Source organism: Jatropha curcas, chromosome 1 (genome assembly GCF_041381405.1).
Source record: "Jatropha curcas cultivar XTBG-Jc1 chromosome 1, XTBG_Jcur_1.0, whole genome shotgun sequence".
Taxonomy (NCBI): Eukaryota; Viridiplantae; Streptophyta; class Magnoliopsida; order Malpighiales; family Euphorbiaceae; genus Jatropha; species Jatropha curcas.
In genome coordinates this window covers 28,914,766-28,938,215 of record NC_143151.1, presented here as the reverse complement: position 1 = coordinate 28,938,215, position 23,450 = coordinate 28,914,766, and the positions used below count along the sequence as shown (strand labels likewise).

The following is a 23,450-nucleotide window of genomic DNA, read 5'->3' as shown; positions in this document are numbered from 1 at the left end:
TGAAAAAAATAAAACAAATTTATCCATTTTTTATAAATGAATTTTACAAACTAAAACAACAAAGTTTTACTAAAAAAGTATTATCTTCCTCGCCTTTTAAACTTATTACCTCAAATGTTTTTTAGAAAATAAAAATAAATGAATTTTCAATGTATGAATGTATTTCATATTTTGAATTATTTTATACTAAACAGAGTGTTAATTATGGAGAGTAAAATTAACATGCTATAATTTATTGCAAATTTTTTTATACTTCGGATTGAAAATATTTTTTCATTTAGATATAAAAATAGTAAAAACTAAAAAATTCAGACACCGTTATATAATTACCTTAAAAAAATCAATTATTAGTCAAGATTGTCATATTGATTATCCTTTTTTATTCCTTTCAAATAATAAGAGCCATGAATAATATCAAAGAAGGATCTAATACATTATTATATTATATGGAAGGAAGGCGATGAAGGAAAATAATAAAAGAAAATAATGAAGTATTACTAAATTATTTCTTTTATAAGTTATTTTATCCTTTTTATATTTGGACGGAGAAAGAATAGAAAAGAGTAAAAATAAATTATATTGTATATTAAATAATGCAATTTTTGCAATTTATTTATTGCTTTCTCTCTAATTTTAAAAATATTCTAATTATGCAGCCCAGGAGAAAATTATGTTTCATTTTTTAATAATTTTTCTTATCATTTCTAAATAAGGGAAAATCCTTACCCTCAGTATTTTTCTCATATATATTCTATTTTCAAAAAAGAAAATTTCAATTTCCGAACAAAGTCAAAAGTGACTGAAGACGTTCTTTTCGTGCTCTTCTAGATATTGCTCGCTACTTGTAGATTTTCAAGCAACGGATTTTGACATGATTATTACTGGAGCTGACTTCACAAAGTTAGGACCAGAGAAAACTGAGAGAGTACTTTAGCTTTTTTATTAATATTTAATGATTAAAATAATATTTTTATAGAAGCACATTTTAAAAATATTTTAATGCATTTATAAAATAAAAAAATTAATTAATTAATTATCTCAAATTTCAAGGACTAAATAATAATTTATCAACTTTGTGTAAAATTTATGCAAACATAAAATGTTTTACTGGAGTGTTTATTATTCGGTTTAAAATTTATATAAACCAAATTCAGAATACTAATTTTATAAAGAATAATTTTGAATCGAATCATGATAGATATTCAGCTCAATTACATTATATTAATTTCGTTCTAATTGAATACATTTTTATGGTAACTAGATCCATAATTGAATGATATAGAATCAATTCAAATTAATCGAATTGATTCTTTGGAATTCGGTTAATTCAAATTAAATCAACTAATTTGTGCTTAAAGGTAAATTAGGTTATCTACATATGGTAATCGAACTAAAATCGAAAATAAAATAATTTTCTATATCAAAATCAATCGATAATCTAATTTATAAAATAACTATCTAAGTCCAACTAGAATGAATCAATTTGATTTTGTATTCAATTAGAAACTATATATTAAAACATTATGGTTAATCACCAACCTTATCATCAAACTTACCTAATATCAAAATTACCATGTCCACAATCCTTTGTCCTTCTAGAATTTACTCACTCAAATCACGAATCTCGCCGCATCATATTAAGAAGTAGACGGGCAAAGAGAAGAAATTGCATAGGAGATTAAAAACCAACAAAGGCAGTGTTTGACAATAGTTTTTTAAGTAGCGTTACATTTTGATTAGATAAATACAATATTCGATAACAGCTTTTTAAGTAGCGTTCAGTTAAAATGTTAAATGCAACTTAAAAAATTATTTGGTAATATAATATTTTGACTAACTCTTAGATAAACGGTTAACAACTAAACGCTGCGGAAACAGATGATAATTAATGTTGCCCGACAAACCTTTTGAAACCAACTTTTTCAATTAATTGACAGTTTGGCCAAGTGGTCTAAGGCGCCAGATTTAGGCTCTGGTCCGAAAGGGTGTGGGTTCAAATCTAACAGCTGTCACATGTGTTTAAAAAATTATTAATTTTTAAAAACTCCATTTTTAATTAATTTAAGTTGATTTCGAGCCGGTTTGATTAGGTCTAAATTGATTTTGAGCCCATTTAATTGGATTGACTTGGATTTAAAATAAATTTGCTAATTGGATTTTCTACCTCTAAACTAATCAGTAAGGAATTGCTAAATAACTGTTCAAATTCGACCAAAATTAATTGATTTTGATTTGATTTTCAATTAAAAAACCAATTTATTCACCTTAGGTTAGGTTATGAATCATATAACCAGATTCCTTAAATTATCACGGGCAATCACCAACTATATCACCAAGCTTACCTAATACCAAATGTACCAAATTGTACTCCCTTGTCCTTCCAAAGAATACTTGCACCATGACACGAATCTCGCCACATCACACCACACCACACCAAGACAATAAAAGAGCAGAGCGAATAAATTGCGAGGGAGATAAAAAAATCCACAAAAACCGGGCAAAAGCGCAAATGTCAAATGTTAAGGCCTACAAAAATAAATTTTTATCAAATCAAAATCAATCCATCCTGCTTGTCTCGATGTCAGAGCTCTGAAATTAAAAAAAAAAAAAAAAAAAAAAAGAAAAAAACACACACACAACAAAAGCTCTCTGTCCGCTGCCTTCTTCGTCCCTAGCTCTTCATTTCCTCCTAATGAAACCCTAAATCCTCTTCGGATTACAGATCTTCTCTCTGTAGTCGTTTCATTGCTTCTCTTCTTCGTTAGATTTGAGCAAAAATGGTGGTTCAGTCTTTACATTGTGTAGATAATAGTGAAAATAGTAGTCCAAAAGGGAAAGTAGAGGCTGCAGTAGTGTCTACACGAAGAAGAGTGAGTGCGAGAATACAGTCAACAAAACTGAGAGCTGAGAAGGAGAAACTGGTGAGGAAAAGAGTGGAGTTGCTGGATGAGAATGAGGGTGGTGGTGATGGTAAGAAGAGGACTAATGTGTATACTAGAAGAAGAGTAAATGTTGAGAATCTGACTGAGGAGGTTGTGCTTGAGAAGACAGTCAGTGAAGTGGTAAAGCCTGCTGGTGAAGCTGTGAATTTGAATAATGGAGGGCAAAATGGGGCTGTTGGTGGTAGTGAGGGTGTTACTGGTGGTGTCAGTTGTGTTACAGAGAAAAGTGCACATGCTAGGGTTAAGGAGACTTTGAGGTTGTTTAACAAGCATTATCTCCATTTTGTTCAGGTTTGTTTCTTATGTGCTGAACTAATCTGTTGCAATTGAATTTTTTTTTTTTTTTGAATATAATTTTGATCGTCTCTCCGTAGAGCCTGACGAGTTTGACGCTTGCGGGTTTAACAATATTTTCTTCTTGTTCTATTTTCTGACCTGTATGCTTGGTAGAATCCCATCCTTATGCAAGATTTTGTTTTTATTTTCATTTTCTTTTTTATTTTTTGACTTTCTTTTTGTTGAATAGGAAGAGGAGACGAGGTGCCAAAAAGAAGAGGTTGATAAAAAAAAGGCTTCCAAAAGTAAAAAATCAAAGGTTAGAATTTGGTTTGCCGTTGGGTTTAATTTGTTTTCTTATTCGTTAGCGTTACTTTTGTTTTATTTTTCAAATCTTTGATCGCCATTTATGCCTTCTCTTTTTGTTATTGAAGTGGTACAAATTAGTATTGGTTAATCTGCAATCTATCAAGTGATAATATGAAGCGCCGCATTATGATCTGATTAGTGTGACGCAAAATGATTTTTTAATTTTTTTTTGTTCTAACAAAGTGTAGAACAATGGTGAGACCACTGATGTTATATGGGAGTAAATTTTAGGCTACTAAAATCTAACATATTCACAAGATGAATGTTGGAAAAATGTAGATGTTAAGATGGATATGATTATACAAGGTTGGATAAGATTAGAAATGATCACATTCTACAAAAGCCACAACTAATACACATTGGGATAAAAAAAAAGATGAGAGCATCTGAGGTGATTTTATCACGTTCTACATAGACCTCCAAGTGTGCCAGCTCATAAGTGCCCTACTTTGACAATGGAAGACGTTAAAAGGGAAGAGTAGACCTAAAATCACATAGGGGGAAGTTGTCTCAAAAGACCTACTATTTCTTGATATTAGTATGAACTTAGCTATGAACAGAGTTGAGTGGAAATCATGGATTCATTTGACCAACCCCGACTACCTTGGGATTAAGGCTTAGTTGTTGTTCCTTTTGTTTCTGGATGAAAATTTTCCTATTGGCTGAAGAATTCTAATGAGAAAAAGATGTTCTAGTTGTATCCATATGTTGATTTTATTGTTTTGATATATCCAATCCTAGAATGGAAAGGAAAACCAAGTTGTAGCCATATGTATAAGCATTTTGATTTGGCTACTGCTAGCTAAACAAAGCTGAAAAATTTTGCACCATGTTGTCGGTCCTACTCCATCCATATTTGCTGGAGCCATAGTTGCTCAAGTGTGATGTGTATGGTGTTGCGGATGAGGTATTGCAATTTGCTTTGGGTTTTGGATTTTCTGTTGTTGAGGTGCATATTACAGCCCTTGAGATCTGCTTATTTGACTGGGATACCTAATGAAGTTTGAAATGGATTTTTGTGTTGGTATACCGGTTTTTTTTGTCCAATTTCAAATTTTGGATTCAATTATGTAATTTTGTGATATTAATCTACTGTAGGTGTGCTACTGCAAGTATTATGGCAGCTTAAATGTTGATATGTCCTCTTGAGCCATTTTTCTTTTTGTATTAAGCTGGTTTATGAACTTGTGTAGAAAGGAAATGCAACTAAAGTAGATGCTAAGAAAAAGGCCAAGCGTCCTGATTTGAAGGCAATATCCAAGGCAAGTGAAGAGTCATTGTTTTAAATCTTAGCCATTTCTATAATGTTCTAGAAGGTTGAATTTTTATCAATAATTCAATATGGTTCTGTTGGTTCTGACTACTTGTCTGAGTTTGACATGAATTGAAATATCTTGATAGTTTCTCCCTCTTGTGTTTACATGTAACATCATATGTTGCTACTGACAGTGTTTCTCTTTTTAAAGTTTCTAATTCTACTGATTATTCTTGATATTGGCTTCTATTACCCATCACACTTGGATGGAGTTCATTATGAGCTACTTATCATCAGACTATCAATTTTCGTTGGCAATTGTATTTGGAGTTTGGATGTCAGTTGAAGATGCAATGATTATAATTAGATGGAGCTTTTAGGTTGAGTGTTATTCTAATATGATATTAGAGTCTCCTTGATTTGAAAATCTAGAGTTCAAAATCTGGGTCAGCCTCATCTGCATGATCTAAATTTTCGTGAGGTAGAGGTGGGATTGTATTTCTCCAGACATTCAAGTTCAGTTGTTTCTTTCTTGGGCTGTGTGCTAAAGATATAAAAACTTAATACTTGGCTCAGCTTTAAGCTTGAACTTTTCAGTTTAATGTTATTATATAGTAATGGTGTCAATTTTTTTTTCTTGGTTCAATCACAAATTAGTTTACCATCTTTAAGGAAAGAAGGTTGTTTATATTAGTTTTTTGGAACTTTCAATTATGCAATAATATCTTTGTCCCACCTCAAATGAAAATTTTTGCAGATGCTCGAGACTAATGCTATAATGTACCCTGAGAAAAAAATTGGTGATCTTGCAGGTTTGATGCTTTTAGTCTTATTCTTCTTTTGGTTGTTTGCTATTTTATACTTCTGTTTGGCCTGAACTTGTTAGGTTCTGGCGTGTATTTTAAAGTTTGACAAATGTTGATTCTCAGTATCTAACTTTCATGTTTGTAAATTGTGATTTGTGGGTTTCAATGACAGGTATCAATGTTGGACATCAGTTCTATTCAAGGGCTGAAATGGTTGCTGTTGGTTTCCATAGCCATTGGCTGAATGGAATTGATTATATGGGCATGTCATACAGCAAGGTGGTTATCTTTATACTGCTAATCATCATTTAATCATTATCATCTTTTCTATTAGAAAACCTTAAGCTGGAAGATATTCGCAGTTGATGCATTTATTGATTGGTAGTTTTTTTTATGGTTATAATGACAGTGACTTTTGGAATTGATTTTTTTCACTATCTCGCAAATCATTCTATGGATGCGTTTAACTTTGTTAGGGTCTGTGGATTGGGGTGATCTTACATCTATACATAATGCTTTCATTCACGTTGCCTGTTGTACTTGTAGTATATCTGGATTCATATTATATGTTGGAAGATTGTTATATGCTAGATTGAGAAGGACTTGCATGATGTATTCTTTGGATGTGTTATGCCTGTTCATTATGATGTATCGTGTTGTATTTCGTGTAAGGATGAATAGGGAAATCTTCTTCAATGGCTGAAGTCTTTCCCTCGTGATTTTTGCCTCGCCATATGGTGACTGCAAATGAGAGCTCGTTGGAGGGAGCTCTATAAACCTGAATACTCGTTAGAGGAGAGTTTCTTAGATCTCGTAACATTAGAAATAATAATAATCTGCTTCTCCCTTTATTGATTAATTGCGACCCCTTTTATATGGGAGACTTACACTTATTAAAGATTCCTAATACAATTAGGAGTTCCAACTAAATAGGACTTGGAAAAGGAATTTTACTTAAACTAAAACAGGAACAAATTACTAACTGCAGCAAAAATCAACTCAAGCTAAAATAAGGAAGAAATTGCTAGTTGCAGAATCAGCAACATGTGGTCCACGACGCTGTTAACTCTTGCCTACAAATGCGTCCGTAACATATTGCTTTTTTGGGGTTTATCAATGGTTTGAGGTTAGGTTCTTGTTTGATGTAGCCGTCTCTGTGAAAGGGTCACTTTTAAGATGCAAGCCTTTTGGATTGCCTCACTGGACGTTTACCTATTATCAATAGTGCTTTCTTGCCAAGAGAAGCTAATCACTTGTGTCCGTACAGTTTACACTAGCTTGGTGATTCTCTTGAAAGTGAAAGTGTCCAAATTTAGCAACTCTGGACGTAGTATAATGTTTATACGTATTTAATACATGTTTGAACAGGAAGTAAACAGAAAAAGTTCTCTAAATTCCTATGAATGACAACATGAACTCACAATCTAAATCACATCCCAGTTTGGAGGATGTACAATGCATGCCAATGCATTAGTAGACTTGAGCAAGTAAAAAGGCTTGAAATTGAAGTTAAAAATCTGAAGGAAATGCTCTAGTTAGATGTGCATGCCATTATGGCATAGATTATGCATTCCCTTCAAATGGCTTACAGTGAGATGGAGGGTGCTTTTGCCTTGGTCTTGGTACTGCCTTTGGTTAAAATTGGTAAAATGCTATGGTCGGGACCATTGTCACTTACATGGGCTTTGGGGATTTTATTTTAGTTTTCTCTCTCTCTCTCTTTCTCTCTCTCTCTCTCTCAATTTCCCATTATTGAGATGGCAAGATGATTCTATCAACACTTGATATTCTTTTTAATATCTTTTGCTTCCTTTTATTGAGTTTTTGATCCCCATCGTGCGCCTAGTTTCGGAATTTTTTCAAATTGGATTGCTTGACTTGCTCCCCCATCCCCTCTCCTCGCGCACGCACACGTGTGCACGTGGAGACGCCCCATTTATGAAAAAAGAGCTGTGCAGGAGGGGGGCATAATTTCTTTTTCTTTTTTTTTTTTTTTTCATATGGTGTTTATTATCCATTATAGTTTTGTTATTCTTGTAATTCAATAATTGATCTTTAATGTGGAGGATCTCATTTGGTCGAGTTTACTCTTGAGGCAACTGATGAGCTTATTCTTCAGAGATCTGCTTGCATATTGGCATATTTGTTAAAATCATTTCCATTTGGAGTTGCAGGAGTATGCTGATTATACATTTCCTCTCGCCATAGCCATTGTCTTGTCAGGAATGTATGAGGATGATTTGGATAATGCAGAGGATGTTATTTATACCGGTCAAGGTGGGCATGATTTAACAGGAAATAAACGCCAAATACGTGACCAAGTTATGGAGCGTGGTAATTTAGCACTCAAGGTATGTAATTAAGTCCAAAAGAATCCTTATTTTATGTGTATTTGTTATAGAATCTCATGAATGGTGTGGGATTTCATTTCATTGGAGGGTGGTCCATATAGGCCCGGCCTAGGCTAGAATTTTTTGAACACTAGTCGCATGACATTCATATACTCAATTTTAGATTAGTCCTCAAGGCCTTTTCTAAATCTATTATATATTAACTTTTACATGCATTTGTTAATCAACTTGTGTATAAGTCTAGATGGCTAAACAAATTCTGGATGCTAAAAACATCAAGCATTATATGGTTATCAAACAATTAGGTTTTGTTCTCTTTTTATACATGGGTGCATTTATGTAGTGGTTGTGCATTTATGTGGTTTTGTATGAATTTAAGTGCAATGCAATTTTTTTGCCAATGCAATCAAGAATCTTCAGTCCAGGGCACCAGAGACTTGGTTGCTGTTCCAAAACAAAGAGTCCTTGCAACAAAGTAGATGTTCAAAATAGTATCAATATAAACACCAAAACAGTCTTGCCCATTGTAGTGACTTCTGAGTACTGTGAGTTATTTTGAGGGACAAGGGAAATTTCTTTCTTTCTTTTCTTTTTCATTTTTCTTGCGAACCTGTTTCTGTTTCCGTCAACTTTTAACTAAGTAAATAATTTTGAGGAGAACTACACTAAAGGATTTCCATTTGTCCTGTCCAACATCTCATCCTGAATTATCTTGCTCTAACTATTGAATAAGATACATATGTATACACACGCACACGCACGTACACCCCTTTCTACCGTTGTTTTATTATTATAAACTTTTAGTTAAAATCTTTTCATAGCAGCTTCATGAGCGAAAAATGGACCCTTTGCTGTGGCACAAGTTTTTCAAAGAGCTTACATGGAAAATTGGTTTTCACTTTATGAATTACATAGCAATGGGGTTTCAGATAAGTAATCCATCTCAACTCTCTCCTCCTAGCTGGTAGTCTTCGCATTTCAACGCCATCTTATCCGGAAAATCTAAACCTAAAACTTTGGAAATGGCCTTTTAAATCCCAATCTTAAGCATTCTGCATAAAACATTTTCCAAGCCACATCTTCTGTGTGATTGCAGACAAAGATTTCAAAATGGCATCTTTAGTCAACCGACAAGAAAAGGTCAGGAAATCAGCCTTTTACTGGAGACATGCCACAATTGTTGCAAGACCAAAAAAATTTGGATTCTTCACTACAGCTTAGTTGTAACCGCTAAGTTGACATTTTACTTCTGCTTGTCATTGCAGAATTGTGTAGAGCAAGGTGTTCCTGTGCGAGTTATTCGAGGCCATGAATCCGCCAGCAGCTACAGTGGAAAGGTTTACACATATGATGGTTTGTACAAGGTAAAATTCTCTAGCAAATGTTAGGATTTGTGACTCTGTGTAGTTTGGATTATTGCGAACTTTAATTTTTCAGTATGAATATGCCATCCTCCATGGACATGGAGATAGTATCTGATAGCTGCTAATCAAGGTTTCATAATATCTGAAAATGAATCATAGATTTGTATTTTTTTTTTTTTTTGTCCTTTCCTAAGTGTGCTTGTGCTGATAAGTTGAACTTTAGAAGTCATCTGGTCTTTGAAATATGAATTTGTCATGTAATTGGCTCAAAAAGCAGGATGTAGTTGCTGAGATTTTTCCTCTCTTAATCTCAATTACCTGCTTTGGTTTTCTGTGGTTTTGCTGTTAATTAAGTTCTTAATTGTATAAAAGCTTTCACACTAGATGGTTCAGTTTGCTGTGTGAGAATGTTAGTTTTTTGTTTTTTTTTCCCCTTCAGTTTTATGCTGCACGCAGAATGGTTGTTGGGATTTGGCTTTCAAAGGCCCAACAAAGTCTAATGATCAGACGACTGATGAAAGGCTTTTCCCACAATTGAACTTAGACTACATTCTTAACAGCCAGACTTTTCTTATGATGGTTCTGCTCTACCTTATTCAACTTGGCAATTTGGCCCATTTATATCTGCTTTGCTGGATGAAATAGGCTGCAAGGGCAGTTGAAAATACCTAAATTACCTCTGTTAATGAATATGTTGCTTTCTCTATATTCCTTTTGCTTGGGTTTATTGTAAATATATATTTTTTAAAACTTTTTCAAGCTTGATAGAGGGTGTTATGAATAAAGTTTTTAATACATATTTCTTCATTCTGCTATTTTCTAGGCAAACATTTCTCTTTTTCATTGTATGTATATCTTTTCCTCTGAGAGCAGTTATGAAGTCTATTATTATGCTAATAGCAACATTTCTCAGGTAGTTCAATATTGGGCAGAGAAAGGAATATCTGGTTTTACTGTCTTTAAGTATCGACTGAGACGGTTTGAAGGACAGCCAATATTGACCACTAACCAGGTTTTTTATTTTTTTATTTATAAATTGGTTATAATTCAATCGCAGCCACAATACTTTGTTTTGTTGCCTGACATTTGGTGGAAAAATTTGGAGAGAAACCATTTTGAAAAGTGAAAAGTGCCCATAAGCTGCCCAAGTCCCTTTGTTTCCTGTGAGTTTATTATGGAAAAATATTTTCTTCTATTTGATTCATCAATAGGGACACATATATATACACATACAAGATACTATAAACCTATTAGAAATCTAACTCCTAATAGAGTTCTATTTACAACTCCTAATAGAGTTCTATTTACAACTAATTCTTAACACTCCCCCTGAAGTTGGAGCATAGATATTAATCATGCCCAACTTGTTACAAAGATAGTTAACCCGAGGTCCATTTAGAGCTTTTGTAAAGATATCTCCTAACTGTTCACTTGTTTTAACGTGTCCTGTAGAGATAACACCCTGTTGTATCTTTTCACGAATGAAATGACAATCAATCTCGATATGTTTTGTTCGTTCATGGAATACTGGATTTGATGCAATGTGAAGAGCAGCTTGATTATCACACCATAACTTTGCAGGCAAGGATGACTTGAAGCCAATTTCCTCTAACAACTGACGAATCCAAATTAACTCACAAGCAGATTATGCCATAGCTCGATATTCTGATTCAGCACTTGATCGTAAGACTACATTTTGTTTCTTGCTCCTCCACGATATTAGGTTTCCACCTACAAAAACACAATATCCTGAAGTTGATCTTCTATCAACCTTCGAACCTGCCCAATCCGCATCAGAAAAACATTCAATGTTCAAATGCCTATGATTACTGTAAAGCAGGCCACGACCTGGATTACCTTTCAAGTAGCACAAAATCTGTCCTAAAGCTTCCCAATGGATAACAGTAGGAGAAGACATAAACTGGCTTAAGATGCTCACAGAGTAAGCAATATCTGGACGTGTTACGGTAAGATAATTCAATTTGCCCACTAACCTTCTATACATCTCAGGATCATCAAATAACTCACCATCAATTGAAAGTTGCAAATTAGGAGTCATTGGAGCACTGCATGGCTTGGCACCCAACTTTCCAGTTTCCTTCAGTAAGTCAAGGACATACTTCCTTTGAGATAAGAAGATGCCTCTCTTACACCTAGACACTTCAATACCCAAAAAATACTTCAACAATCCTAAGTCTTTTGTTTGGAATTGGGTCTGGAGAAATGACTTGAGTGATGTAATGCCGGCTGAATCACTCCCTGTAATAACAATGTCATCAACATAAACCACAAGTAGAATCAAACCAGTCTTAGTACTTCTGAAAAATACAGAATGATCAGAAGTACACTTTTGCATGCCAAATTGATGTAACACATTGCAAAATCTACCAAACCAAGCTCGAGGACTCTGTTTTAAGCCATAAAGAGATTTTCGAAGTTTACACACTTTACCCGACTCCCCATGAGCAACAAAGCCTGGTGGTTGCTCTATGTAAACTTCCTCCTGAAGATCCCCATGAAGAAAGGCATTCTTAATGTCTAGCTGATGTAAAGGCCAGTCAAAAGTGGCTGCTAAAGAAATAAATAAACGAACAGAAGACAATTTGGCGACAGGAGAAAAAGTATCAGAATAATTAAGGCCATAAATCTGAGAATAGCCCTTTGCAACTAATCGAGCCTTGAGACGAGCAACAGTCCCATCAGGATTCACTTTAACGGTGAAAATCCACTTACAACCAATAGCCTTCTTACCTGCCGGGAGAGGCACAAGATCCCAAGTACCATTCGTATCTAAGGCAACCATCTCCTCTTTCATTGCTGCACACCAACCAGGATGGGACAAAGCTTGGACAACAGTGTTAGGTATAGAGACAGAGTCTAGGTTACTTACAAAACAACGAGATGAAGAAGAAAGATAATCATAACTGACAAAAGAGGAAATAGGATAGGTACACTTGCGTTTACCTTTTCGAAGAGCAATGGGAAGGTCAAGGTCTGACTGGGGAGTGGATGGCACAGGCTCATGTTGAGTGGAGTGAACCAGATCTTCTGTTGAGGCAGCAGGTGGAGGAATTGAGTCAAGAGTTCTTGGTCTCCTGGAATAAACCTGTTCAAAACGAGGGCGAGCAGATGTTGGTACAGGAGCGAGAATAGGAGTGGATGCTGTAGCAGGAGCAGGTGCAAGTTCAGGAATAGGAGCAGGAGAGTTATGAAATTGTTGGATAGCATAAACTAAAAACTCATCATCCTCCCCCTCACTCTTATATATAGAAGAAGGGAAAAATGGAGTATTCTCAAAAAATGTGACGTCTACAGAAATAATATAACGGTCAAGATCGGGAGAGAAACAACGATAACCTTTTTGAGGTCGAGAATACCCAAGGAAAACACAACGAAGGGACTTTGGATCCAATTTGGAAACCTGTGGACGAACATCACGAACAAAACAAGTACAACCAAAAATACGAGGTTCAATGGAAACAGAAGCTTAGAAGGAAACAAGACATTATAAGGAATTTCACCATTAAGCACAGAAGAAGGCATGCGATTAATCAAAAAACATGCAGTAGAGACAGCATTAGCCCAAAAATGTTTAGGGACCTTCATTTGGAATAGAAGTGCCCTAGCAACCTCAAGAAGATGTCTATTTTTTCTTTCTGCCACCCCATTTTGAGAAGGAGTATCAACACAAGATGTTTGATGGAGAATATCATTCTGTGAGATATAAGATTGGAAAGAACTAGATAGATATTCTTTAGCATTATCACTGTGCAATATGCGAATAGATGTATTAAACTGAGTTTTAATTTCAGCACAAAAGGAACAAAAAATAGAGAATATCTCAGAACGAGTTTTCATTAAAAATAACCAAGTAACACGAGAATAATCATCCACAAAAGTCACAAAATACCGAAAGCCAGTTGTAGAAATAACAGGATGTGGACCCCAAACATCAGAATGAACTAACTCAAAAGGGGATGAAACCCGTTTATTTATTCGAGGAACTAAAGGTAAATGATGATGTTTGGCAAATTGACAAAGATTGAAAATGCGGACATAACTTCTTTAAAGTAGACAATGAAGGATGACCCAAACGACAATGAATCTCAAGAGGAGATAGACCACCAGCAGAAGCCAGAGATAACGAAACTTGTTCATCCAGAAGATAAAGGCTACTAGACTCACGTCCTCTACCAATAATCCGCTTCGTCAAAAGATCCTGAAACACACAATATGTAGGATAAAATTTAACACAACAATTTAGTATACGAGTAATTTTGCTAACCGACAGTAGATTAAATGAAAAACGAGGCAAGCAAAAAACAGAAGACAATGGAAGAGATGTAATGGGATTGACAGTGCCAATACACTTGACAGAAGATGTGGACCCATCAGCTAGAGTAACATGACGATTAAATAGTTTAGGTTTTTTTAATGAGGATAAGAGACTAGGGTTACCTGTTATGTGATCTGTGCAACCAGAATCAATGACCCACTCTGATAAGGTAGACATAAGACATGAAAGAGTACCTGAATTGGCAGCAGCAGCAATTGAGGAATCAGTAGACTTAGAAGAATGGTATCTAGAGAGCTCAGCATATTCCGTAGCAGAAATTGTTACAGTGTTATCAGAAGAAGTAACTGCAGAATCTTGAGTGGCCATATTTACCCTTGGTGGCTTATTGATCAGTTTCTTGCAATACCGTTTAGTGTGACCAGGTTCATGGCAATAATGGCAGATAAGAATAGTTGCCTCCCTAGTAATTGGTCCATTACTATGGTTATTTCCTCCTCTTCCTCTATTTCCTGGCTGCCTGGATACCTAATGTCGACTCACAAGGGCACTATTATTAGAAGGGGAAGGGGTATGAGAACCCTCAGTTCGTAACAATCTAGCAAAAGTCTCCTGAAGAGAGGTAACATCACTGCTTGAAAGAACCTGTGATTTGGCAGTTTCAAAAACCGAAGCAAGACCTGCAAGAAAACTCATCACAACCATTTGTTCTCACTGGGTCTGTTGAACCTTTACATCGGGACTAAAAGACAATAAAACATTAAGCTCCTCGTAAATCTTCTTAAATTCCATGAAATAGGCTGTAAGGGGCTTATCTTGCTGGTCGGCTCAATAAAATCTTTTGCAAACCTCATACATGCGCGACAGATTACCTTTTTCCGAGTACAAAAATTCTAGAGACTCCATTAATTCTTTAACAAACTCACAATGATTGATTAACCCAACCACTTCACTGTCAATAGAATTGCGAATCAGGAGAAATAACTTAGCATCTTCCCTGAGCCAATGTTGTCGAGTGTCATTAGTTGGTGGATCATCAGTGAGATGATCATCTTTTTTAACACCCCGTAAATAAATTCTAATTGTCTTACTCCAATCTAAATAGTTAGGTCCTTTTAATTTATGTTCTGTGATTTTATTCATTGCTGGGATCAATTCAGTAATAGTAGTTTTAGAATCTGTAGGTGTAGGATTCATTATTAATAAAAACTAAACACCCTACCAGCAACGCAGAAAGAGATACCAAAAATAAATAGCCTTTCAACGCAAACAGGAGCAAAAAATAACCTGAAACGCCAAATTGACAAAATTGAGAATGCCCCTACCAAAACTTCGCTGGATTAGAAAAATAACCACCTGAGTAGACTGCTGAAGTGGAAACGAAGCCAGAGAAAAAATTCCGATCGCTGGAAACAGCCGAACGCGCCTCCACGCGCTGCGCGTGGTACTGTAGCAGAAAACAAAAGGCGGCGCGTGAGGCCCACGCGTAGGGAATCCGGTGACCGGATTTGGATGGAACGCCGATCGGCAGCCGGGGAACCTTCTGAGGTAGGCGGTGAGACAAAACGGTGACCCTAGAACTGTCACCGAGACTAACAGCCCTGGACAGCCGCCGGAAATTCAACGCAAACGGAAAAAAGAAAAAGGTTTAACGAGCCAAAGGCTCTGATACCATGTGAGTTTATTATGGAAAAATATTTTCTTTTATTTGATTCATCAATAGGGACACATGTATATACACATACAAGATACTGTAAACCTATTAGAAATCTAACTCCTAAATCCTTAACATTTCCTAAGGGGTACTTAGTTGCCATGCTTGATGCTTGCCTAGGCAAAGTAAAGAGTTATTTCAAAATACAAAAATCGTGTAAACCGAAATGAATTACCAATGCATAAATCATCTACCGGCACCATCAAATTGCAGTTTTTATTCAGAATAAGCTTTAAAACATCATATGTGCCTCATAATTAACAAGACATTAAATAATAGCAAGTCTCCAAAGCAATAGAACCAAATGCAAATTTACATAATTAATCTGCTAGAGAGTGGTTTTGGTCTAATGGTAAAGTTTATTCATTTGTAAACTGGAGGTTTTAGGTTCGAGACACAGAAACAACCTTTGCAAAAACAAGGAGAAGGATGTATACATTAACCCTTCCTAGAGCATCTCAATGTGGGATGCTTTGTGATTGAACCTCTGAAAAAAAAATCTACTAATGTATCTGATGTATACAAGTTCCAAGATGTATGAACTTAGAAAATTAGAGAAATTTTATTTGATGCCTTTTTCTTTCCAATTCTTGGTTATAAGTTTCACATTTTGTATCATATCATTTCAACTCTCCTCAGATATGAGATTTGTTCATTCTCATGGCAGGTCCAGTTTATTTATGGGCGGGTTCCCCAATCAATTTCAGAAATTAGAGGGTATAATTAATGCATTACGTTATGAAATTAGAACTGGTCTATTTGGCATTCTCATTTCAAAATTTATTTTAAGGTTTTGCTTTTTCTTTGGCTAAGGTTGGTTTGTGAGGATATTAGTGGCGGTCGGGAGGATGTTCCTATTCCGGCTACAAATTTGGTTGATGATCCACCTGTACCACCAACAGGCATGTTAAGCTTTAACATTTGATGGCTATTTTTTGCTAAATATATAACATGCCCAATTAAGAGATTAACCAATGTTTGCTTGCCTTATTTCTGGTATTTTAATTCACATAATCACTTACTAATTCTTTATTAGTATCATGGACTCTGAAGAATGGATTATGACAAAACAAAACATGAACTTAGTGGGTTTTTTTTTTTTTTTTTGTTTTTTTTGATGTTTTATTCTTTCCCCCTTCAAGTTTGTGCAACATCTAAGAAATGATGTCCCTCATGTATGAATTATATTTTAGGTTACTTGGTGCTTTGTTTGTCACTTTATAGGCAACTTTTTTTTCATCTTTGAGGATTGTACTTATAAGAAAATAGTAATATAGCACAATTTTGCAAACTTATTCTTTCTTTGTTTGTAATCATTATGTTTTTTGTATTTTGAACTAATTCGTTGGCCTTTTTTTTCCCTTACCACTGTGTTGTTTGTATTATTATCACGTATCTTGAGATGCTATTAGAAGGCCTAAAACGTAAATTTGTTTACTTTCCCATTGAATTCTTGAATGCTTCAGGTTTTACTTACCGCAAGTCTCTTCAAGTTTCCAAGAGCATTAAGCTCCCAACCAGTGCCGTTGGGTGTGATTGTAAAGGAGGCTGCGTGGATCCTCGGACATGCGCTTGTGCTCAGCTTAATGGCACTGATTTTCCCTATGTGCATAGAGATGGTGGCAGGTTTGTGTGGTGCAATATATTGGGAAATTTTTTTAATTTGGATATAACAACAATAACAATTAACAACTACATTTTAATCCTTGCCTAGTTGGGGTTGTCTAAATGAATCCTTTGTTTCTTTACTGTCTGTTCATAACTAAATTATACTAATGCCAAGAAATAGTAGGTCTTTCAAGACATCTTTCCTTCATGTGGTTCTAAGTTTCACTCTTCCTTTCTTAATGCCCTCTACCTTCGATGTATCACATTTTCGAGCTGGGGCATTTTTGGGTGTCTATGTAGAATATTATCATACCATCTCAAATGCCTCATTTTATCCCAATTTGTGCTACTTTCACCTTTTAATGGATATGGTCATTTTCAATATTGTTCAATCTTATATGACCACATATCCATCTTAATCATCACGAGCACTCATCTTGTGCATTTGTTGGACTTTGGGTACAATATTCACCTTATATAACATCATAGGTCTTATTGTCGTTCTATAAAACTTGCTTTTCACTTTGTAAGATATATTCCTATCGCATGGTACACTTGTAGCACTCTTCCATTTCATTTATTTTATTTTAATTCTATGAGTTACATCTTCATCTATTGTGCCATTCCTTTGAAATATAGAGCTTAAATATCTGAAATGATTGCTCTTTTACAACAATACCATCCAATCTCACTACACCTTGATTCTTCTTGTAGGGTCTAAACTCACATTAAATGTATTTTATCTTACTTTTGCTTGATCTAAAATCCTTCTCTTTCAAGAGTGCTTGTCCATTGTTTCAGCTTTTGGCTCACTTCATTGTTAGTTTCATTGGTTAATGTTTTCTGCAAAGAGCATGCACCAGGAAATATAATTTTGTATGCTATGGTTTGCTAATCCATAACTAGGGTAAATAAGTATGGGGTCGAGGCAGATCCTTGATATAGTCTTACAGTTATGGGGAATTTCTTTGTATTCCCTCCTACTATTCTCACACTTATGCTTGCACCTTTATATATATCTTTAATGACATTTGTATATTTGATGTGAATTTTTTTTTCTCCAGCCACCACCAAAAGACTTCTCTCAGTACTTTATGATATGCTTTCTCTAGGACAATGAATGCTATGCGTAGATCTTCCTCTCTCTATGAAATTTTAGTTTAGCAAATTATAGCCGCTGCGTATATCTACCAAGCATAAAGCTGACAATCCTGTAATGTCTCTTAGTCTATGTTCTATTGCTCTTTCCTAAATCTTTATCATGTGACTTATAAGTTTAATATCACGGTAGTTTGTACAATTTGAATAATTCCATGGTTTTTATATATAAGAACCAAAGTGCTCTTCTTTTACTCATCTAGCATCTTTCCACCTTTTAATATAACATCGAACTTGGTTAACCAAGCAACTACAACGTGCCTAAAACTATTATGGGCCTCTGTAGCGATACCATTTGGGCTACATGTCCTTCCAACGTTCATATTGTCCATTGCCTCCTTGACTTCAGTCTTCAATAGGCCTACTATTCTATAGTGTAGTTAAGGTTTCGGTTTGTCACCAACGTATGAAGATTTGCAAAGTCATCCTTGTTGCTTCTGTTGTAAAACTTGTCAAAATAGGATCTCTATCTCTCCTTGATCTCTTTATCTCTTGTCAAGACTTGTTGAGAATCGTCTTTAATACGCTACTTTAGGTCCTCATCCCTTTTATGTTTCAATTGTGCTAGTTTGTACATTTTCTTCTCCCTCTCTTGTGTTTCCCAATTTTGGTACAAGCCTGCTAAGGCTTTGCCTCGGGCTTTGCTAATTGCTTCCTTAGCTTATCTCTTCACTCTCTTTTGTTCTTTAGAGGCATCCCATCTTCTGCTTTTGGTAACTTCCTATATCAATCTTGTTTTTTAAATTTGAACAGTAAGCTGAATTTTATTTGTTCTTTTAAGTTATTGTATTATACTATTGGCTTCTTTCATTTATTTTCAGGCTGATTGAAGCCAAGGCTATTGTCTATGAATGTGGTCCAAATTGTGGCTGTGGACCACATTGTGTCAACCGGACATCCCAGAGAGGATTGAAATATCGTTTTGAGGTTTCATTATTGTTTTATTCTGAGTGCATACTAAAATGTTCAGTAGTTTCACTCTTTTTTAATGGTTATGTTCAAATATTCTATTGGTTTCTACTTCAGGTTTTTCGTTCTCCAAAGAAAGGCTGGGCGGTAAGATCATGGGACTTTATACCTTCTGGGGCTCCAATTTGCGAGTATGTTGGAGTGCTTATGAGAACAGAAGACTTAGACAGTGTTTTAGATAATAATTATATTTTTGAGATTGACTGCTTGCAGACCATGAGTGGCCTTGGTGGAAGAGAGGTACCCTTTTTCTGGAAATAATTTTGGATGAATGACAAAAGTTCCATATCTCCTTTAAAATGTACTTGTGAACTTTTGCTACTTTTAGAAGTGAAATTGTATACTTTGATTTTCCACCTTTTCTATTCTCTAATCTTCATGTGCATTTCAGTTTTGCACCTGCTAAATCAAATTACCTTTTTGTCTTTAGTCTTTACCTTCTAAGAGAAACAAGTGTTCAGTTGGCCTTTTTAAATTTTTTGGGAATCAAGAGCCGGTCTTTTTTAAAAAAAGAATAGAGGCTAACATGTATGTTCGAATTACAAAGTCTTAGTTTCACTGATGATGATGCCACCTATCAAATCCCGGGTGTATTATTTTTTTAATGAATGGACTAAACTGTAACGAATTTAAAAATTGAGCACTATGTGATTTCCCTTTAAGGATGTGAAGATTTAGTGTATATTTTGAATTTTTTCTGCAGAAACACAGGCTTGCAAGATTGTTGAAATTCTGTAATGAAAGGCTATATAGAGGATAAAAGGTAGGTTTAGGACAAGTGTAGGTGGAAAGGATAGGAAAATGGAGTGCCAAATGCCACGGTGCCAGAACGCCGTAGCCTTTGGCACCCGTGTGGCACCTAGACTTAGGTCATAATCTAGGCCAGCCATGCCTATTCTGAGGGTCTATGCATATTCCGAGGGTCTTTGTATAATATCCGACTGTAGGACTCATCTTGCAATATATATATAAGGGTCTCGCACAACCGTGTATGAGCTCATGTCCTTAGGGCAACTCGGGCAGCATAGAACTGCCTATACCGAAACTTTCACTTGCGGAGAGATGCGCACTATAGGCCTTCAGCCCTATAGTGTCTATAGAGCATATTCTCTATGGAGACATCAGTCCCTTTTGATAGAACATGATGCCCGCATCCTAGCTCACTAGGGCTCGGCCCCGGGGCGGCAGAAAGCATTACGTCGGGTCTCTCCTCTCATATTCTTGGTCCAAATACCATCTAACATGCTATTCTCATCTCCAATAGCCTTACTTTGTCCATAGTGTCACCATGATATGACACCATGGGTAGGGAAGCCTCCATTGTTGCCATTGGCAAAGTATTTTACTGTTAACCAAGTCATTCAATGCATACACCACCATCTAACCAGCACTAACCTTGGAGACATATTTGTGTAGCTGGGTGCACAGTGGAACCTGAATAAAGTTTTCTGTGGTTGTGATTTTCCCTTTTATATTTTTGTTTTTACCCTTGATGTACTCAATTTTTTATTATCTAATTGCTTTTCCCCACAGAGGCGACTTGGAGATGTGTCTGTACCAACCATTAACAACTCAAATAGACCCGAAGATCAGAAGTCTGAAAGTGTGCCAGAATTCTGCATTGATGCAGGTTCCACTGGAAATATTGCCAGGTTCATTAATCACAGTTGTGAGCCTAATCTGTTTGTTCAGTGTGTTTTGAGCTCACACCATGATCTGAAACTTGCTCGGGTAATGCTATTTGCTGCAGACAACATACCCCCTTTGCAGGTAATAACCATGTTCTTTCGCCATATAAACGTTTTCTACATTGAAGCTATGAAACATGTGCTCACGATAAGATCCATTACTTGATGTAGATAAACATGTGATTCAGTGTGTGGTTTATCTTAAAAATCCGTGTTAGGATCCTAGTTGCAAGACAAGGTATGGACTTGTTTGGATCCCACATTAGAAGTATGAGATTTATATGAACTTGGGCTCTCCAACCTTAATGACTAGTTATTGAGATATGGTGCTCCCAAGGTCATAACAATTAATATCAAAGGCAATTGCTGCTTCTCTTGGTTGCAATCTAGCGGCATAAGGGGTGGCGCCGGTATTGTAGTGATCACCCAGGGCTAGGTAAAACCTAGAACACAGCCACCCAGCCACCCTAATACAAAGTCAACCTGTCGTGGGTGATGGGACTGCTGAGCATGGTGGGATGTTAGGATTTTAGTTGGAAGACAAGGTATGGGACTTGTCTTGAATTCCAAAATTAGAAATGTGGGATCCGTCTAGGATTTCACATTAGAAGTATGGGATTTTAATGTGGGGTTTATATGAACTTGGGCTCTCCAATCTCAATGGCTATCTTTTGAGATATGGTTCTCCTAAAATCATTACAAATTACTTCAATCTCTTTTCAGTATCATGCTTGTTTTTCTTGCATGTTTGTTTAATGGTTTAGGGTTCTGAATGGATGAAATCCAAGAAATGAAAGTTTTAGACACTTAGGAGCTAAATGTCGATCTCAAGTTTTTTTATCACCAAAGTAACAAGAACTCAAATATTTACAATCCCCAAGTAAATAATAGTCACAACATCTTGTTTAGAATCTTTTATTTTATTTTAATTGACCATTTTTCTTGTTTGTAGGAGCTTACTTATGACTATGGCTATGCACTTGATAGCGTCACTGGCCCTGATGGAAAAATAAAACAGATGGCATGTTACTGCGGTGCAGCAGACTGCAGAAAGCGCTTGTTCTAGTGGTTGGTAATCGAGATCAGGTTCCTCTGTTTATCCAAAAGTGGTTGCTCTTTTCGCTAAATATATAGTGGTCATTACTGCACTAGCATAAAATCAAGGTGATTCTGGGTATTTTGTCCTGTTGTATATCTCTTCTTCCTACAAGCATCTGTCCTTGTAGCTTTCAAGTCCTTATACTCCCATTTTAGTGGGGTTCATGCCATTGATTAGATCCTTAATCCTTGAATGTTTTAGTCAAACTATATTATAGCTTAGAGCAATGATGAAAAAAGAAAAAGTAAATTGTTGTATAAAATTTTTTTGTGAAAAGATAGAGGATGACATCGTCTACAACCCTAATTTTAATTTTGCATTTGTTTCTGTAAGTTTTTACATTTTTTACTGTACCATGAATGTCTTTAAAGTCTTTGTAAGAACTTTTCCTTAAGTTTAATGTATACTTTGCTTATTGTTTCAAAACTATTTATAGTTTTGTCGTTTATTTCATACCGTAGGATATGATTATGAAGTATGAACTTCTACTGCCAATTTGCTTTAAAGCAATTCTACAAAATTTGGTGGAATTCAATTCTATAGAATTCAAAATGAATCGACAATGAAATGATGCTTTTTTTGGACTAACTAAATTAAATTTTTAACTCAAATTTATTCTTGAAGATTTGTATTCTTTAAGCTGATGACACTTCAATTTCAAAAATTGATTATTTTTGAAATTGAAGTGTAGTTTTGTTATTTTCTAAAATAGAAAAAATAAAAGCTTAAGCAGAGTGAAAAAGCCGCAGCAGAATAAGTTTTTTTTTTTTTTTTTTTTATTCTGCTTCCATTTGCCCCCCATAATTTGCATAGATTGGAAAATTTTGTTGAAGCGATATGTACTTTCTGAAAAGAGAGACTAGGAGAGTGCATATGATAAAAACAACAAAATGGTCAATTAAGCATTGCCTTGATGGGAAATGCACAGGCCTGGGTCCTTTTCGAAATCCCTTTATTAACTTAATTTTTGCCTTTTATGGGCAGGCTTCCCTTAATGGATTTCATGTAATTTTAATTTGTATTCAAGCAGTATATAGTTTCTAATGGCCAAAAAAAAAAAAAGTTACTACTAACATATCACAAGCTTAAAAGTCTAAATAATATACTCACTAGGTGATGGGCTCTATCCAGCTGGTATGCGCAGTTGCTCACTACTACACTAGAAATCTAGTAAGGTCTACCTCCAAGCCCTACACCTTGGAAGAATGTGATTATTTGCTTCTTTTTAAAGAAATTGGGCAGATGAGCATTAGATAAACGCTGCTTTCTGCTATTTTCCCGTTGACGCTTTGAAAGCCTTAAGCATAAACTTTGGCAGGTTTTGGTTATTAAATGAAGAATTACACTGTTCTCATAAAAGTGCAGTTAGACTTGTTTACAACATGTCTGTTACAAGAAAAAAATGTCCAGATATAACACTGCAGGACAACCGCTTTTTCTGATGGAAATATTTTCCTTTGGATGATGATGGTTTTATGAGAGTCACAGAAACTTTAGAATCTGATGAATAAAAAAAATGTTCTTGATTTCTATATTCATTTGGCACATAACTTAGGC

General features: G+C 35.4%; 1 protein-coding gene across 4 annotated transcripts; it reads left to right on the top strand.

The window, feature by feature from the left end:
• The first annotated feature begins 2,521 nt into the window (after positions 1-2,521).
• Positions 2,522-22,319, top strand: SUVH4 (histone-lysine N-methyltransferase, H3 lysine-9 specific SUVH4-like protein). Of its 4 annotated transcripts, none has more exons than XM_020677905.3 (17): positions 2,522-3,233; positions 3,469-3,537; positions 4,781-4,849; positions 5,600-5,654; positions 5,821-5,927; positions 7,823-7,999; positions 8,821-8,932; positions 9,096-9,139; positions 9,265-9,363; positions 10,277-10,375; positions 16,039-16,088; positions 16,185-16,273; positions 16,838-16,997; positions 18,959-19,064; positions 19,164-19,346; positions 19,810-19,869; positions 20,640-20,778. In XM_020677905.3, exons 1-16 carry the CDS (start codon positions 2,778-2,780, stop codon positions 19,864-19,866), a joined length of 1,932 nt encoding a protein of 643 aa, XP_020533564.1. In that variant the 5' UTR covers positions 2,522-2,777; the 3' UTR covers positions 19,867-19,869; positions 20,640-20,778. The 4 variants fall into 4 exon arrangements, with proteins under 4 accessions (XP_020533564.1, XP_012067353.1, XP_012067354.1 ...); XM_012211963.4 differs by lacking the exon at positions 19,810-19,869 and adding an exon at positions 21,747-22,319 and having other exon boundaries at positions 2,542-3,233; positions 20,640-20,876; XM_012211964.4 differs by lacking the exon at positions 19,810-19,869 and adding an exon at positions 21,747-22,319 and having other exon boundaries at positions 2,543-3,233; positions 8,824-8,932; positions 20,640-20,876.
• Positions 22,320-23,450: the final 1,131 nt, after the last annotated feature.

Bases quoted from the DNA above. Each gene is read 5' to 3' on its own strand.
- SUVH4 (XM_012211963.4), top strand. From the start codon at position 2,778: ATGGTGGTTCAGTCTTTACATTGTGTAGATAATAGTGAAAATAGTAGT. The intron at 9,364-10,276 runs GTAAAATTCTCT...AACATTTCTCAG, and splicing joins CATATGATGGTTTGTACAAG to GTAGTTCAATATTGGGCAGA. The intron at 16,089-16,184 runs GTATAATTAATG...TCTTTGGCTAAG, and splicing joins TCAATTTCAGAAATTAGAGG to GTTGGTTTGTGAGGATATTA.